Raw genomic sequence first — 17691 nt, forward strand, 5'->3', positions numbered from 1 at the left:
GATGTGGTGAAAAAAAAAGAAAAAAGACATTGTTGTCATAAATCATGTGGAAAGCACATTTGAGGATTCAGAAAATTTGAAAGTCCATTTTAGATTTTTTTTTTTACCCTTGAAACCAGTTCGGAATAAATGGTACATCATTGTACTACAGTTTTTTGATAGCCATATCATACTTAGATTTTAAATGTAGTTCTCTGTTATTCTAGCTTGGAAGAGTAAACAAATATTGAACTATGAACAACCAAGCTCAGCTTTGAAGGTTGTTGTTGAAAGTCTAGTGAGCAACTGTGATATTGTATTTACTTTATTAGAAGCAACCAAGGTGTAATGTGTGACATATTTCTTGTAATTTAAAAAAATCATTTTCCTTTAATAGAAGTATAACATATTCATAACAAAACATGATAAAATGTGGATAAGCAGAAATCAATCCTTATATTCCTCTTCATTCATTGTTAGTTTTGACCACAGAACTCCACTTTGCATCATGGCAGGTTCAGAGGATGTATCTTGTCACTGGCCTGGAAATGAGTACTGTTAGGACCTTTTCAGTGAATACCTTGGCCAGAATGGCACTGAGCCACAATACAGTCCTGTGGTTCCTTGCTATCCTTACCTTTCAGCTTTGAGTTTCAATGGAAAATCCTCAGCTCTTTCTTCTACCTTACTACTCCACAGTGATTGTTCTCTTCCTCAGCTCTCATCTGGTGATTGTCAGAATGATAATAGAGATTACCTGACTATAATACTCAGTCACTGGGGCTGGGCCTGGGAGTAGGATTTTGTCTGACTCTGATTTTATCATGGTGGGCATGGCAGACATTGGAATTCACTTCCATTTTCCTCCTCCAAGCAGGAGACATCTCTCTCTCCCTCTTCTTTCATTCTTCCTTTCTCTCTTCTCATTTGTTCCTCCTTCCTTCCTTCCTTCCTTCCTTCCTTCCTTCCTTCCTTCCTTCCTTCCTTCCCTCTGTGCTACTTGGAACTGTAAGCAGTGTGTTACAAGCTGTTCTTTCCTCCACACTTTATTCATTGTGACTTATCATCATGTTACAAAAGATCACTGTGGTCTCTCATCTGACTTCTGTAGCTCCTATGAAGATGACTTGCTGCATGACCAATTGTTCAAATTGCTGTCTACGTGGAAAGGTCATAGCTAGAGCTTCTTAGTCAATAGCCATCTTGTTATATCTCCAGTCTACCTAATTTGTATTGCTGAAATGGAATGTCTTTGTTTGCTTTATCTTTTTGTAAGCCATGTTTTGTCTTCCAATGACACTTTCAGTATAATAGGAGCAGGAAATTATAATTAGCCTCTACTTTGGAGGTACTAAGGGTATTCTTGGAAAGAGTGTGGAGATCACAAGTCTTAATTTCTTCATTTTACAGTGTAAGACTCTGAGGCCCAAAGAGGGAGGCACTGTATTTCCTGAGTACTCCATATTTCTTGGTGGAAAAGAAAGAAAGAAAGAAAGAAAGAAAGGAAGGAAGGAAGGAAGGAAGGAAGGAAGGAAGGAAGAAAGAAAGAAAAAAGAAAGAAAGAAATGGAGGAATCGAATAGGAGTCCTGCACTAATAGTTCATGTTATATCGGAATAGTGCTAGTTTTGCTTTCTCATTTTATAGTTCAAAGCAGCTTGCTCTGGCAGACTCACTTCATGCGGTGATATCAGTCTAACTGTCTCTTTTCCTCATCCTTGGAAGGTATTCCTGGAATTTCAGGGCCAAAAGGTTACCCGGGTCTGCCTGGTGACCCAGGGAAACCTGGACTGAGTGGACAGCCTGGATTACCAGGATCTCCAGGTAGGTATTATAGAACCCTTCTACAAATTAACACGTGCCTTGAACTTTTGGAAAGTGATTATATGTTTATATTATTTCCTAATGTTTGGGATTTGGCAAAAATAATATGCATGTGTAGGTACTGACCTAGAGTTCATCTTTGACCAAAGATGCTGTTATTTGCCTCAGTCTTCAGCAGTGACAATTGATACACTATTTTGGTTTACTCATGCAGTTTCTTCTATTTGTGACATCAGAGTATATACAGAATCATAAGTATGACCCAAGTGAGGATTGTGTTTTATCATATACATGGCAACACATTTAGAAGGACAATTATTTGGTACATATCTGAAGAATTCACCTGTTCCAGCTTTTTTTCCCCCTCTTCAGACAAGTCAGCCGTTAAACCACATAAAAGCAGATGGCTGCTGATTCTACTTTTTAAAACTTCACATGTGAAAGCTTCACAACCTCCACTGGTAGTATATTATCGCATCAATGACTCTTACAGTCAATATTTTTGTGTTCCTGATCATTTCTGGCTGCTTAATTAACATTTTTGTTTCTCGCCTGAAGAAATAAAGAGCAACTAGTTCCTATCCTGCAAGCCAAGTATTTCTTCTTTACTCCACAGCACATTGACTTAACATAGTTGAAGAGAAAAATTCTCCCTCTCTTTCACTCACTTCTGCATTTTCTCCATCAAGTCAGAAGTTGATGTAAAAGAAAAGAGGGGGAAACATTGATTCAGACAATCCTGTGACTCTTGAAAAATACTTAGGTGACACCACAAAATTCAAGTACCAATCATCTAGGAAGTATGTGCCAACAGAGCAACCATGGTTATTTGAGGTATCTGCCCACTACCTCTTCATCAATTTGTAGCTCTGTGGATCTAATATGTAGTAGGGCTATACAGGGACAGTTAATCACTTTTCTTCTTTGTCGCAGGTACCCAGAATCTATGTAAGAAACCCTTTCTGAATCTTTTAAAAACAGATTTATTATGTTGGATAGATCTTGAAAATAGAGTCAAGGTAGTTATACACATAGAACAAATGAGTCTTCAAATGATTTGAATTGCTTTAGGACAGGGTGCTCTGAAAATTCTCTTATGAAGTTGTATTAGGAGACTTCTAGTTCCACATGTTTATATTGTAATATGTTCCCACAGAGATTTCTTAGCTATTTCTTGACTGTTTAATGCCAAATTATAGTTGTCAACTTTAATCTTTACTACTTATTGCACCCAGTCCCATGCTGGCAACTTTAACTACTGCTTATTCCAATTGCCCACTAGTCCTGATGTTAGCATTTTGACTTTTCAGGTCCCAAGGGTAACCCTGGTCTTCCTGGGCAACCAGGACTTACAGGACCACCCGGACTTAAAGGAAACTTAGGTGATATGGGTTTCCCAGGTGAGTAGTGACTAAAGTCTCTCAAATATCTATTGTCTTAATTTAGAGGCAAAAAGAGTTCATGTTTGCTTAGTCTAGGTCATCCACCTGGGTATCAATTACCCATCAACTTTAGCCATCACTAGCTATCTCATAGGAAACTGGAATCAGGGACCAACAGTTAAACCTAGGCACTCCAATATGGAATGTGGGCATCTGAAACTGAAGCTTCACCATTAGCCCAAACCACTGAACAATCCCACATATTTAGTATCCATAATGGAAAATGATGGTGCATTATCTTTTTTTTTTGTCAGTCAAGAGACTATTGGCAAAATCTGAGATAGCATCTAAGATAATTAGTGGATAGAGTTCTCTTGTTACACAAATATATGAATTGGGAATTAGTGGGTGGAGTTTTAGAAACCTAAAAAAAAAGTTTGAATACACAAATTGTACTTCTTTCATTTAAGCTTCTGTTAAAAATAAGTTTTATATAATCCTGGTTGTGAAGCACATTATTACATAGTATGTGGCTCATAGTTTATAGGGAACATTTTAATCTTTTTTTTGGGGGGGGGGGAGAGGAGCGGTTCATAGGCATTTTAGGAACATGATGAGTATAGGATATCTTATTAAATATTACATGTGAAACTTTCAACAGGTCCTCAAGGTGTGAAAGGGCTCCCTGGACCTCCTGGAGTTCCTGGTCAACCTGGGTCCCCAGGATCACCTGGGCAGAAAGGAGAAAAGGGTGATCCTGGTGTTTCAGGCATTGGTTTTCCAGGTCTTCCTGGCCCAAAGGTAATCGTGTTCCAGGCATATGTCTTGAGCAAATGAGATTTGTTTGTTAACACTGTGCTCCTTGCTAATTCTTCATTTGACAAGTTGTAGAATGACATACTTTATTTTAGGTTGGATTTTTATCCCTCTTTGCAGCTTGGGGCCAGTGCAATGGAAAGGGAGGAAAAACTCTGATCTCTTTATGTTGCTTCAATAGTAATCTGAGTGTGTTTCAATAAACTAGACATATTGCTGCCTGACTTTGGCTTTCTCTTTTTGATGATGGAGTTGCTGATCTTTGTGTTAACATTTTTACTTACTTGGAAAGATTTATATGCAAAGTAAATTAAGATATAAATGAAAGCATAATAATATTCTCTTCTTGAGATATTTATTAGAAAGGATTAGCAGCAGAGACAAGAGGGAAAGAAAGAGAGAGGGAGAGAAATAGAGAGAAAGGGTGGGAGAGAGAGATCGTTATTCTACTGTTTCCCTCCCAAATTCTCATGACAGTGGTCACTGGGCCAGGTTGAAGCCAAGAGCCAGGATTCCATCCAAGCCTCCCACCTGTGTGGCAGGGGTCCAAGCATTTGAACCATCCTCTGGTGCTTTCCCAGGTGCATTAACAATGAGCTAGATTTAAAGCAGAGTAGCTAAAATTCTAGGATGGAATGTCAACACTGCAAATGGTAGTCTAATGTTCTCTCTCAACACCAGCGTAGAAGTATCCTTATTTGAATGTCTGAGAAAATATTTGAATTTTCTCAACAGCATAGCATATTTTTATGCTTCCAGTCAATGTAAAAAACTTTGGTTGCCTTTCTACAGTAATCAAATTTAGAACTTGTGTTTGAATCACTGGGAACAAGAGAATTTTTTTTGGTTGCATTTATTTATTGTCCACAATACAAGAATTAATTGAGAACTGCTTAGTTCCAAGAAGGGAAAAGAAAAACTTCCTTAATCATATCTACAGGACTTAGAAATATTAGAAAAGGATTAGCAGCACTCAATTTGCATGATATCAGTGAAGATCCCACTGAAATAAGAATTTACTGAAGAACACTCTAAAGGAAATTTCTAGTTGCTTATTATACTTATGTGTGTACATATACATTTTGTTTTTTCTATATATGATAAATATAAGGGTTCAGTGTGTATGCTATCCTGTACCTTGCTTTGTAACTTCTGTCTTTTTTCCTTCTTTGCTCAATGTATCTTAAGCAATTTTCCTTGGCATTTTACAATATGTCTGTTAATGCACATTTATACTGGATAGATTTTTGAAATGTGAAATTGCTGGATCATAGTATAAGTGCATTGAAGTTATTGATTTTAAAATACAACCAGAATAGAAAGTTATAAAAGGAGAAATAAACTTTCTACATGTTCTCAAACCCCAAATCTCCAGTTCTTAAGTAACTTTTAGCAGTTTATCATGTCCTTTTCCAGAAAGAATTTGCTAATGCATGCATATATTATATTTCATCAGTTTTAAGGCTCATTTTTATTACTTTCAAAATCACTGATATATTTGAATACATCTTGAAATAATAAGCATGTTACAGTCAAATTTGGAAAAGTTTTTTTAATTACTCATGCATGAAAAGATGCTGCATCTTCTGAATTTATATGTCTTTTCGTATTTTTACATACATAAAATTACATTGCACATTTTCTTAACTGGCTTTCATCACTTAGGAAATCTTGACAAATATCAGCTCATAGACATGCACCTTACGTTTTATAATTGTTTAGTATACTTTTGTTGATTTAACATGATTTAATCTGCTATTAATACTGAATGTGTTTTCATAGCTGCATAATTAGAGGTATGTAACACTGATGATTCTTATATAAACTTATGAATCTTGACTAAATGCTGCTATGTAATAAATTCAGCGTAGAATTGCTGGAATACAGCAAATATGTGCCTTTTAATATTGATTATTACTAACAAATTTTCTTATTAAATAAATCAATTTTTATAGAAAATTATAACGTAAGACCTTCCCATCTGCTTTTCATTTGATAAATATTGAGTGTTAATCAACTTTAGAATTTAGAATCAAATAGATGTTTTATATATTTGGACTTTTCTGATTATATTTGGGATTCATGTGTTTGTACCTCTTGTATAAATTATCTCTTCTCTTTGCCACCCTTTCTTAAGAGGCGATTGCTTGTTTATAACCTAGTGATGTGTCAAAATCCACTAGTAACACACAGTGATGCTACATCCACTGGCTGGTATTTATGTTGCAGATACTTCCCTTAAGTCAGTTATGTGTATTAGAGCATTGCTTGCTGTGTATTTTATCGGAAGTTTAAAATTTTTATCTAGTGAATTTGACACTCATTTTCTATTCATTTGAAAATATTGAATGGTATCATGTCCTGAGCATTATTTTAGGTGGTGCAGATGGAACATTCAGGAAACAAATTCACTACCTGCATGGAACATTTATCTCATCAAAGTGATATAGGAGGAGTCTTCAAAAATTTATGAAATATGTATCTTATGATAATCAGTGTATGGATTTCAAAAAAATTTTGCACCACAGTCAATTCATTGCATTTCTCATATTCATTTGGAGTCTTCTCATCTAACAGGATTATTGTGATAAAACTCATGAAAATTTAAAACAAATGCTTGGTGATAGGATTTGCTGAAAACTGTTACACGTTGGAATGAATTGGTAAGGGAGAGTTTCTCCAATGAAAGTTGAGGGTGACATGTTTGCTTAATTAAGGAAGTGATTCATGCAAAAATCCTGTGGTGGGGGACATACCTCACATGTTTAAGTAACATAGTTGAGGTCCTTGTGGCTAAACAGAGTGAAATGAAAGTAAGCAGAAAATGAACTCAGGTTGTTAAAGTAAATCAAATCATCTGGGTCATTAAAAGACAAATATGCAATAAATTTCTGTGGTTATTGCACTGTTAAGAAACAGTAATAATGGTAAAATATTGAAAATGATTAATACAGTATACTAAAAATCTTAGAAACTGAGGCATGAACTTGATAAGACACTTAAAATTCTTCTGTATTAACACTAGATTCCAAATCAGGAGAATAAGACATTGCAGTTACTATAATCTTGGATATATTTTTAGTGAAATTAGAAAGCATACCCTAGAATTCCTAGAAAACTACTAAAGCTCAAATAGAGCCAAAGAAATATTGAAAAGAATATATTACGAGTACTCACTCTTCTAGATTTCAAAACTTCAAAGGTTATGATCATGGCATAAGAAAGGCATATATATCAAAGGAATAGGGTCCAAAATAAGCATATACATTTTGTATCAGTTTATATTCAGCAAGGGTACCAAGACAAAAAAGGAAACGAACAGTCTTTTCAACAAGTAATGCTGAGACAAGTGGCTTTCTACATGTAAAACAGTGAACTTGGACTTCAACGTCATGCCAGATACAAAAATTAATTAAAAATGGGTAACTGAGCTGAATGTAACAGCTAAGATGATGAAGATCTTAGAAGAAAAAAATGACTGAATCCCCATGACCCTGGGTTAGATAATGAATGATATCTTAGTCATAACACCCGAAGCACAAACAACAAAGAGAGAGAGAGAGAGAAACAGCTTACAAAATTGTAGAAAATGTTTGGAAATAATATATCAGATAAATATTTGTATTCAAAATATATAAAGAAGTGAATAGTTCACTAAGAAACCAAATAATTCATCTAAAAAATCTTTAATAAGTGGAACAAAAATATGTAAAACCACAGCTTCTGCAAGAACCACTTGTTTTTGCCAGTCTTGTACCTTTCCTCAAACTTGATCTTGGCATCCCACAGGGCCTCACGTTTCAGAGCAGGGTGTCTGAAGACAACCTGTTGACCACAGTTTTGCCCAAGGGAATATCCATAAGATGCCTGGTAGACTTGAGGTGGTTGTAGTTATAAACTTTTTCTTACCCATGGCTGCTGTCATTTTGTGGGGACAACGGTAGATGCTGACCACCAGCACGTGGCAGTAGGGGCGGGCCGAGGTGCCATCATTGATGTTATTCACGATCACGGCTTGCGTCCCAAGTAAAATCTGGCCACCTTCCTGGGTTTCATGAACTTACAGCCACTCAGACTTACAGCCAAATGACTCAATTTTTACAATGTGCAAAGTGAATTGACACTAAGACAAAATATTGTGATCAACATCAGATTATGCAGTTTACAAGGGCACCTGAAACATTCTACAAAATATAATATTTTAGGACACGAAACTATTTTTGATAAAAGTTAAATCATTTAAATAATAATCCAGACACAGAAAAACAAATTTCACATTTTTCTCTTCATGTGGAAGTTTGTTCATTTGTGTGTGTAGATAAAAACACACACATAGAATAGGCACACTAAGATTCGTTATACTAGTCCATTTACATTTGTGGATGATTCCAATATTCTATAGTAAAAGTGTGGTCTAAGTGGAAAACTACAGAATAGAAAATAATACAGAATATCAACAAAACCAAGAGTTGGTTCTGTGAAAAAATCCATAAAATTAAAAAACCTTTAGTTAGATTGACTAAAAAATCCTGAACATCTAAAACCAGAAATAAAAGAGGGAACACTACTAGTATTAGAAAAGTAAAAATCATTACAAGTGAATACTATGAACAAGTTTATACCAACAAATTGGACATCCTAGATGGAATTTTAAAAATTCCTAAAAATGTATAACCTAGTGAGACTGAATCACAGAAATAAATTATCTAAGTAGATCTGTTGCTGATAAGAAGATTGATTCGTTAACCAGAAAGCTTCCTACAAAGAAAAACCAAGGTGGATGATAACACTGGCGTATTGTACCAAACATTTAAACAAGAATAAATACCATTTTTTTTCAAGCTCTTTCAAAAAGTTGAAGAGGAGGGAACACTTTTATCATAATCCTGTGGTGCCAGGTCTATCCCAATTTTAAACCCATAAAAAAAAAACAGTAGAGTGAAAATATGGATGCATAGCCTTTATACAAGCTGAGACAGATTTATTAGCAAAACGTTAGCATAATGAATCCCAAGTTATATAAAAAACAATTGTATGCTGTAATCAAACAGGATTTTTCCCTTGGGCACAAGTGTGTTTCAAGATGCAACAAATATCAATAATAAAGCATATTAACAGAATGAAAGAGAAAGCCTACATGGACATGTCAATTAAAACAGCAAAAAAGCATTTGACAAAATTCCATGCCAAGGATGTCCACTTCATCTAGTCATCAGCTGATGGACATCTGAGTTGATGCCATGCCTTTACTTGTGGTGTCTCGCATGGAGGTTCCTTTTCAACCTGCCCAGGCAGCCTTAGTCCATTGCTAACTGACATACAGGCTTGAAGATCTTGTTTTATGCTCCAGAGTATATACCGTTTTAAAAAGATTCATTTTATTAATTTGCAAGTCAGAATGAAAGTGGACAGGGGGGAGAGAGGGTGAGAGAGAGAGAGAGTGAGGTATCTTCCATCCACTCGGTTAATTCCCCAGATGGCAGCAACCATTCTGCTGAGCCAGGTGGAAGCCAGGTGCCTGGAACTCCATCAAGTCTCCCATGGGGGCCCAAGTTCTTGGGCCATCCTCTGCTGCTTGGTAGATGCGTTAGTAGGCATATGGGTCTGAAACAGAGCAGCTGAAACTTGAACTGGCACTCTGATATGGAATGCCAGTGTCACAGGCAGGAGCTTCACTTGCTGTACTGCAATGCCAGCTCCTGTATCAATTATTATAATGGAAATAGTCAATTTGTATAAAGGTTCAGTTATGTGAGGTGAATAAGATCTAGAGATCTGCTATATGACATACTATCTGTGTTTAATAATACTGCTGATTTTATTTTATATTTTTTATGTTTTGGTTTTTTATTTGTCTTTTAAAAAATCTGTGGCTAAAATTTTCCCTGATACCGTTTTGTTCTTACTGGTTTTAAAGTACTCTTACTGCCAAACACACACACAAAGTCCTCAGTGTAATTTTTGGAGATAATGAATACGTTTACTATCTTGATTGTAGGAATAATAACAGTTGTGTATGTATCAAAATATATACATTAAACATGTACATTTGTGTATATAAATTATACTTTCAAGCTTTTAAGAATGGCATTGCTGCATTCAGTTTTCTGTTCTTTATTTTGTTGGATAAAGTACAAGTTATTTATGACTTTTTCATAGTATTTTTTATTCTTAAATTCAGATAGGACTACAAAAAATTAACTATTAGGTGGGTATACACAACTTCCACTTGCAGTTGTTATATTATTGCTATGAAGCAGGATACAATTTTTAATCCTTTACCATCAGAATTTTCTATTTGATATCTTGGTTTGTTTCCAGTGGCAGTGCTATTCGATGTTACAGTACAATGGAAAAGACAAGAATGAACTTTCTCACCAAGTTTGATGCTTTCCCTTCTGTAAAGTGTGACATATGGGTTTTTTTGTGTGTGTAAGTTTTAGGTTACTATAGCATGAAGTGGGATGGCAGAGAAGATGCCACTATTAGGATATAATAGCAGTTGACTAAGAACCAATACTCTTAGATTACAAATTTCAGTTTTAACAAGGAATATATTAAATTGAACTTCTTTTTCTACATAGTCTGCATGTGATACATCACAATGACCTTGAAAGAAGTTCTGTTTTCAGACTTGCTGAGCTACACATTCTGGTCTTCCAATATCCAGATTATTTCAAATTGGTAAATTTGACTCATCATGTATGATAAATTTCACTTTCAACATTGCATCAAAATTGTATTGCAATTAGAGCAGATGCTGAAATTTGCAACATAATTGTATTCAAGTCACTTCCAACATAAGGAATGCAAATAGATCTGAAGTTTCCATTTCACGAGTGATGTGTGAGATCCCTGGCTACTTTGTTGATTTTCTTTGTACTTGTATGCTTCTCTCCTTGTACTTAACATTTTTGAAATGTTTTGTTTTCCCTGTAAGTGTATGAATAATAAAAATTAGATAAAGTTTAAGCTAGCAAAATTTAGTCTATTTCAAAAGATCTAATAAAATATTTACTTTCTCTTTAAAATTAACTTGCTTTGAAGGAGTAAGGCTGTAAGGTTTATGAAAGAAAGCGCATTGGTGGTGAGTGCTAGCTAAATTTAGACAAGATTATTTTTAGAATTAAACACTTTGATATCATAAATAATCATGAGTTTGTCATCTGTCTTTCACTTGCAGACTATCTGAATTTTCTTCTTTTATATTTTGATATATACATGTATAAATATTTAATGTCTTTGTAAACAATAAAAAACATAACGTCTTCAATGCTTTCTTGAGTAACTGCAACTGATCCAAAATTTCGTTGTATATGTACTACGTCCTTAAAATGACTCTCTACATTTATACACATATACATATATGTGTATGTATACGCACAAACATGTGTGTACATATATGTATATATACAAGTATAAATGTTTATGCATATATTTATTATATTTAATATCATTTCCACAAACTTTCTGAAGTAACCTCGTATGCTTTAACTAATATTCAGGAAAATGTTCTCATTTTTAAAAATTGGTGTACATTCTTCTAAGGCTCTGTCCTAAGAATATACAACGCGATGTTCATTGAGCATAAATGTGTATGTGATTTTAATGACCATGATTTTATGATCACAAGGCAACTTTCAATGTAATTGAAGACTTAAGACTTGTTTTTGTGAAACTCTTACAAATATTAGTAAAGCTCCTAGGGTAAGCTCTCATATTCACAACAAAGTGTCATAGAGGAAGTGGAATGTAAATGTCCACATTGTAGTAAAACTAAATTTACCTTCTGCAGCAGAACCTACCACAGATGTCAGGCCTGTTGTAAACAATGAATTACATCATAATATAGTAGGGAGGACAGTCATAGGCTGTGAATTTAGACTGTTCTAATGCAAAGCCAGACTTTACCACTTTCTGGCTATATCACTAGAACATAGGAGACAACAATAGTAACTTTCTAAAAGTTTTGTTAAGGACTAGTTAGAATGATGCGTTTACCTACCTTGGGAATCACAAGGACTCTTGAATCTGACAGACTTTGGTTCTGACCCCACTTGCCAGTTTCTAAAGGCCTTGGGCTCTTGCTTCTCTGACTCTGCCTTCACATTTAAAAATGAGATGATAAAGCCTAGCTGTAGTGTATTGTGATAATTAACCAAAGCAATGAATGTAAAGCATTTAGTGCCTGCCATAGAGTAAAAATTGTAAATAATATCAATTTGTCATACAACCTAAATAATACATAGGATTCAGTTTCTCTTCTGTGTTTTCAGGGTGAACCTGGTCTGCCTGGACGCCCAGGAGAGCCAGGCATCAAAGGTTCTGTGGGAGTTACTGGTTTGCCTGGGTTACCAGGGGCTCCTGGAGCAAAAGGACAACCAGGCCTTCCTGGATTCCCAGGTAAACATTCCTTTTTCTTTCTTTTTTTTTTAGGTCTTAGTTTTCATTTTACAGTTTTATAAGTAAAGGACTTCCCATCTTTTCCCCTTCCCATTGTCCCTTGTTTTTTTTTTACAATAATATCATCTTTCAGCTATAATCTTGACTGCAGCATTCTGCTCTCTATATGTATCATGACATTACAGGTGTAAGTAATCATAGGGAATCTAATATTTTGTTGTCTAGATATATTTAATAATTTTATTGGGAGCCTACTTTTACTCAGCAGTAGAGATGCATACTGCAGATCTTCTTTGATTTGTTACTCTGGTCTCCATTACATCCTTCATTTGTGAGATTACAAGTATATATTGATTTAGCTTTATACATTTTCATTTTGCATTTTTAATGAAAGTTGTCTTACATAAGAGAATATGTATTTATCCTTTTGGGATTATCTTATTTACTGAGTATAATGGTCTCCAGTTGGGACCATTTTGTGGCAAACGGTAGAATTTCATTCATTTTATTGGCTAAGTAGTATTCTGTAGAGTAAATATACCACAGTTTCTTTATCTGATCCTATTTCAGTGGGCATCTAGGTTATCTCCATGTCTTCGCTATTTTGATTGTGTTGCAGTGAGTGCAGGCATTCAGGTTGCTTTCTCATTTGTATGCATCACTTCTTGTGGATAAATTCCCAGGAGTGGGATTTCTGGGTCATATGGTAGGTGAATTTTCAGTTGCCTGAGCGATCTCCATACTGACTTCCATAGTGGCTGCACCAGTCTACAATTCCACCAGCAGTGAAGTAGGATACATTTTCCCCATATCCTTAATAGTAGTTGTTAATAGATTTCTGCACATAATTCATGTTTATGTGGCACTTCAATTTGATTTTTAGTTGCATTTCCTTCATTGCTAGTGAGTTCGTCTGTTAGCCAATTGAATTTGTTCCTTTGAAAAAATAGCCAAAACTATCTTGAGTAATAACAATCAAGCCAGAGGAATCACAATTCCAGTTATTAAAACATATTACAGGGCAGTTAGAATCAAAACAGCCTGGTACTTGTACAGAAACAGAGAAGAAAATCAATGGAACAAAATAGAAACTTCAGCAGAGAATCCACACATGTGCAGCCAACTAATTTTTAACAAGAAAACAGAAAACAACCCTGGGAAAAAGGTTGGTCTCTTCAACAAATGTTTTGGGAACAATTGGATAGCAGCCTTCAGAAGTAATAAACAAGACCCTCCTTTTTACCAAATACAAAGATCAAATCTAAATGGATCAAGGACCTAAATCTACATCCAGAAATGATCAAACTATTAGAAGAAAACATAGGAAGCACTCTACAAGATATAGGAATTGAAAAAGACTTCCTTAAAAAGTCATCAAAGGCACAGGTGGTGAAAGCTAAAATAAACAAATGGGACTACAAACTAAGAAGCTTCTGTACAACAAAGGAAACGATCAACAAAGCATATAGGGAATCAACAGAATGGGAGAAAATCTTCGCACACTACCCAACTGATAGGGAGCTAGTGCCTAGGATTTACAAAGAACTCCAGAAACACAACAGCAAAACAAAGCAGTTAAGAAACCAAATATTCCATTTTGTGACTCTTCCTGTGCTTGCCTTCCTTATCTTTGCTAACCAGTTTTACAGAGCAACTGAATTTATAATCAGATACTAGCAACATAATCTCAAGCTAGCTTTTTAAAAATCATTTTTCATATATATAAAATAATAATGAATGTTACTGACTCAGCAGGACAGTATCCCATTGGCAGAGTGACTTGTTTGGTGAAGTATTTTTCAATCTTTGACTGCTAGCCACAAATCAATTAAGAAGCCTTATTATTTTTGCAAGTGATAATATGTACTCCAAGTCCTCGCCTGCTGCTGATCTTCTCAGAAAATTGTAGGCAAGCACACAGTTGGTGATTGTTGGTTGAACAATTATACTACTCAAATGGCAAGGTTGGAGTCATTCAAGCAAAAGGACCTAACACTGTATTCAAATTGATAGCCTGAACCAATTTATATTGATTACTAATAGGCAGGTTATTATACTATCTGCTTGTTCATGCTAATATTTATTGTTTTTACATTTTTATTGCACAGTGATACAGATGAATAGGTCTCTGAAAACATTTTTCTAAATCTTATTGAAGTGTAGCATACATATGGTAAAACAAGTGCATAAATCTATTGATGAGTTCACACATATATACACATTATATATACATATATATGTATATATGTATGTATGTATATGTATGTATATGTATGTGTGTGTCCAGGAACCCACCATACACATCAAGATATAACAGTAATCCCATAGAATTTACCAATACCTCTTCACAAGAAATTCCACATCCAACTGTAACTGCTGCTATAACTGGTATCATCATGAGTTCATTTTGCCTATTACTAAAATTCCTATAAATTGAACTATGCAAAATATACCTTGGTATCTGGCTTCTTTCACTCATCATTTTGTCTGAAAAATGAGTTTTTGCATGTGTCCATTTTTTGTTTATCAGTATTATGTACTATTTTATTGAATATATTAAATTAGCCTCTGTCCTGCTAATGCACTTCTTTGTTATTTCCCTATTGGGCCTATCATACCAAAAAAATGCTGATGACATTCTTTTACATTTGTTCTGCTTGACATTTACACTGATTATTTTAGACATCATCCTACTAATAGATTTATTGAAATCATAGGATAGATGTACATTGAACTTTAACAGATGGTTCCAAATCATTTTACAAAATGATTTAATGAATTTCAGCCACACAAAAGGTGTATGATATATCCAGTTGCCTATATCATCACCATCAATGTGTATGGACAGTCTTTTTAACTCTGTCCATCCTGGAGACTATATGTAAGTGTCATATTGAAGGTTTGATTTCTATGTTCCTGAGCAATATAAATATAATTATGTTGACTATTTTCACTTCTATTAAATATTGCACTGGAGGTCCTAGTCAGGGCAATTAGATAAGAAAAAAAGTTATAAAGAACAAAAAGATTTTTAAGATCTGAGGTAAATAACAATAAATAAAAATAAATAAGTCTGAGGTCAAATGTTAGTTCAAAAATAAAAGAATTATCTATTAACTAACAATGAATGAAGGATTAGTGTAGTGCATATGTTCATGATCTGTGAATACTGTTATGTCTTTTCTCTGAGTAATAGTCATATTTTCCAGTTTTGAAATTATATTTGTATATTGAATGCCATGATGGTGTAATATAGAAATAAAGTTTTCTGTTAACTTTCTGTGGAGAGTGTTGAATACTGTTCTTTTGGACAGTTCAAGTACCTGGGAACCAGCTTGACTTTATGGTAATGAATTTTAAGGCTTCATTAGGACAAGGTTACTTTCATTGCCCTTGATCTTAGGTGTATATGCTTTACACCTGTGTATGCTTATTCTTAAATGTATGACCTTTGTGGTATCATTTCCATTGGAACATTATATTTAGTTTTTTACATAGTATAGTCCCTTGGAAGCATATTCTCTCACCTATCATTCATTAGAAAATACTTTTATTATGTTCCAGTTATTCCTTTTTTAAAAGATGTATTTATTTTTAGTAGAAAGTCAGATATGCAAAGGAAGAGAGACACAGAGGAAGATCTTCCTTCTGTTGATTCACTCCCCAGGTGGTCGCAATGGCTGGAGCTGAGCCTACCTGAAGCCAGGAGCCAGTATCCTCTTCCAGGTCTCCCACGCAGGTGCAGGGTTCCAACGCTTTGGACCATCTTCAATTGTTTTCCTAGCCCACCAGCAGGGAGCTAGAGGGGAAGCGGGACTGCTGGGATTAGAACTGGAGCCCATATGGAGTCCCCGTGAGTGCAAGGAGAGGACTTTAGCTGCTAGGCTATCACACCGGGCCCTAGCTATTCTTATGTAGTAGAATTCTTATATTCTCTCCAATAACATTCCTGTTAGTGGTTATTCAAAGACTAATCTTGGTACTGTCTAAGGGTTCTTTCTGATTATATGATTAAACATTGATCATACTAGATAGAGATATTTTGAGTAATGTATTCTAGTTGAACCAACTCTTAAAAAGCCAAACTTTACTAAATGATGATAGAAGAGGAAGTCAGAGGTAATTAAAAACTTGAGAGTGATTATACGTGAGGAAGGATCTCCATTGCTCAGATGCAGACAGCCTGTGCAATATAAGACTGAATTTTCTCCAGAATTTGGAAATGTTCCTGCTAATTCTCCATCAAGGAAACAGTGACCTTAGAAAACAGAATGTGAGATCAGAAGAGGAGCTTTCATTAAAGCTTCTAGTTGAGAGTCTAGTGGACAGATACCTTAGTTTTGACGTCATGATATACTAAACAAAGAGCTGAGCTGAAACGTGCCCAGACTCTTGCGTAAAGAACTGAGACAGGGCCTGGCGTAATGGCTCTCTGGCTAAATTCTCATCATGTAAGTGCCGGGATCCCATGTGAGTGTCCGTTCACATCCCAGCTGCTCCACATCCCATTCAGCTCCCTGCTTTTGGCCTGAGAAGGCAGTAAAGGATGGTCCAAAAGCACCTGCATGGGAGACTTCGAAAAAGTTGCTGGTCCCTGGCTTCAGACCAGCTTAGCTCTAGCTGCTGCAGCCATTTGGGGAGTGAACCAGAGGGTGGAAAATCTCTCCTTCTCCATGTAAATCTGCCTTTGCAATAAAAAATAAGTCTTTGGAAAGAACAAATAATAAACAGGTATAGTTTTAAGTTATTAAGTTTGGAATAATTTGTTGTACAGCAATAGAAAAATCGATGCACTTTTATTCTGAAGCAGAAAATGGAAGATCTCTCTGCCTCTCCTCCTCTCTCTCTGCAACTCTTTCAAGTAAAATTAGTGTCTTTTTAAAAAGTCATCTTTTAGGTTCCAGCGCAGTAGCCTAGCGGCGAAAGTCCTTGCCTTGCACTCGCCAGGATCTCATTTGGCCACCAATTCTAATCCCAGCAGTCGCATTTCCCATCCAGCTCCCTGCTTGTGGCCTGGGAAAGCAGTCGGAGGACAGTTCAAAGCCTTGGGACCCTGCACTGGCATGGCAGACCCGGAAGAAGCTCCTGGCTCCTGGCTTCAGATCAGTGCAGCTGCAGCCATTGCAGCCACTTGGGGAGTGAATCAATGGACAGAAGATCTTCCTCACTGTCTCTCCTCCTCTCCATATATCTGACTTTCCAATAAATATAAATGAATCACTTGAAAAATAGTAATCTTTTAGGAAAGTGAATTAAAAAGGCACAGAATGGGAGAAACTCTTTGCAAA

At 35.5% G+C, this 17691-nt stretch overlaps 1 protein-coding gene across 1 annotated transcript in view; it reads left to right on the forward strand.

Annotated features, from left to right (window-relative positions):
• The window catches only part of COL4A5 (collagen type IV alpha 5 chain), a 191899-nt gene that overhangs the window by 143395 nt on the left and 30813 nt on the right, over positions 1-17691 (forward strand). Inside the window, exons 34-37 of the mRNA XM_058658440.1 lie at positions 1704-1802; positions 3113-3202; positions 3846-3985; positions 12277-12403. Coding sequence (XP_058514423.1) covers positions 1704-1802; positions 3113-3202; positions 3846-3985; positions 12277-12403 — 456 coding nt within the window. The remainder of the gene's footprint in view (positions 1-1703; positions 1803-3112; positions 3203-3845; positions 3986-12276; positions 12404-17691) is intronic.

This window comes from Ochotona princeps, chromosome X, assembly GCF_030435755.1.
Source record: "Ochotona princeps isolate mOchPri1 chromosome X, mOchPri1.hap1, whole genome shotgun sequence".
Classification (NCBI taxonomy): domain Eukaryota; kingdom Metazoa; phylum Chordata; class Mammalia; order Lagomorpha; family Ochotonidae; genus Ochotona; species Ochotona princeps.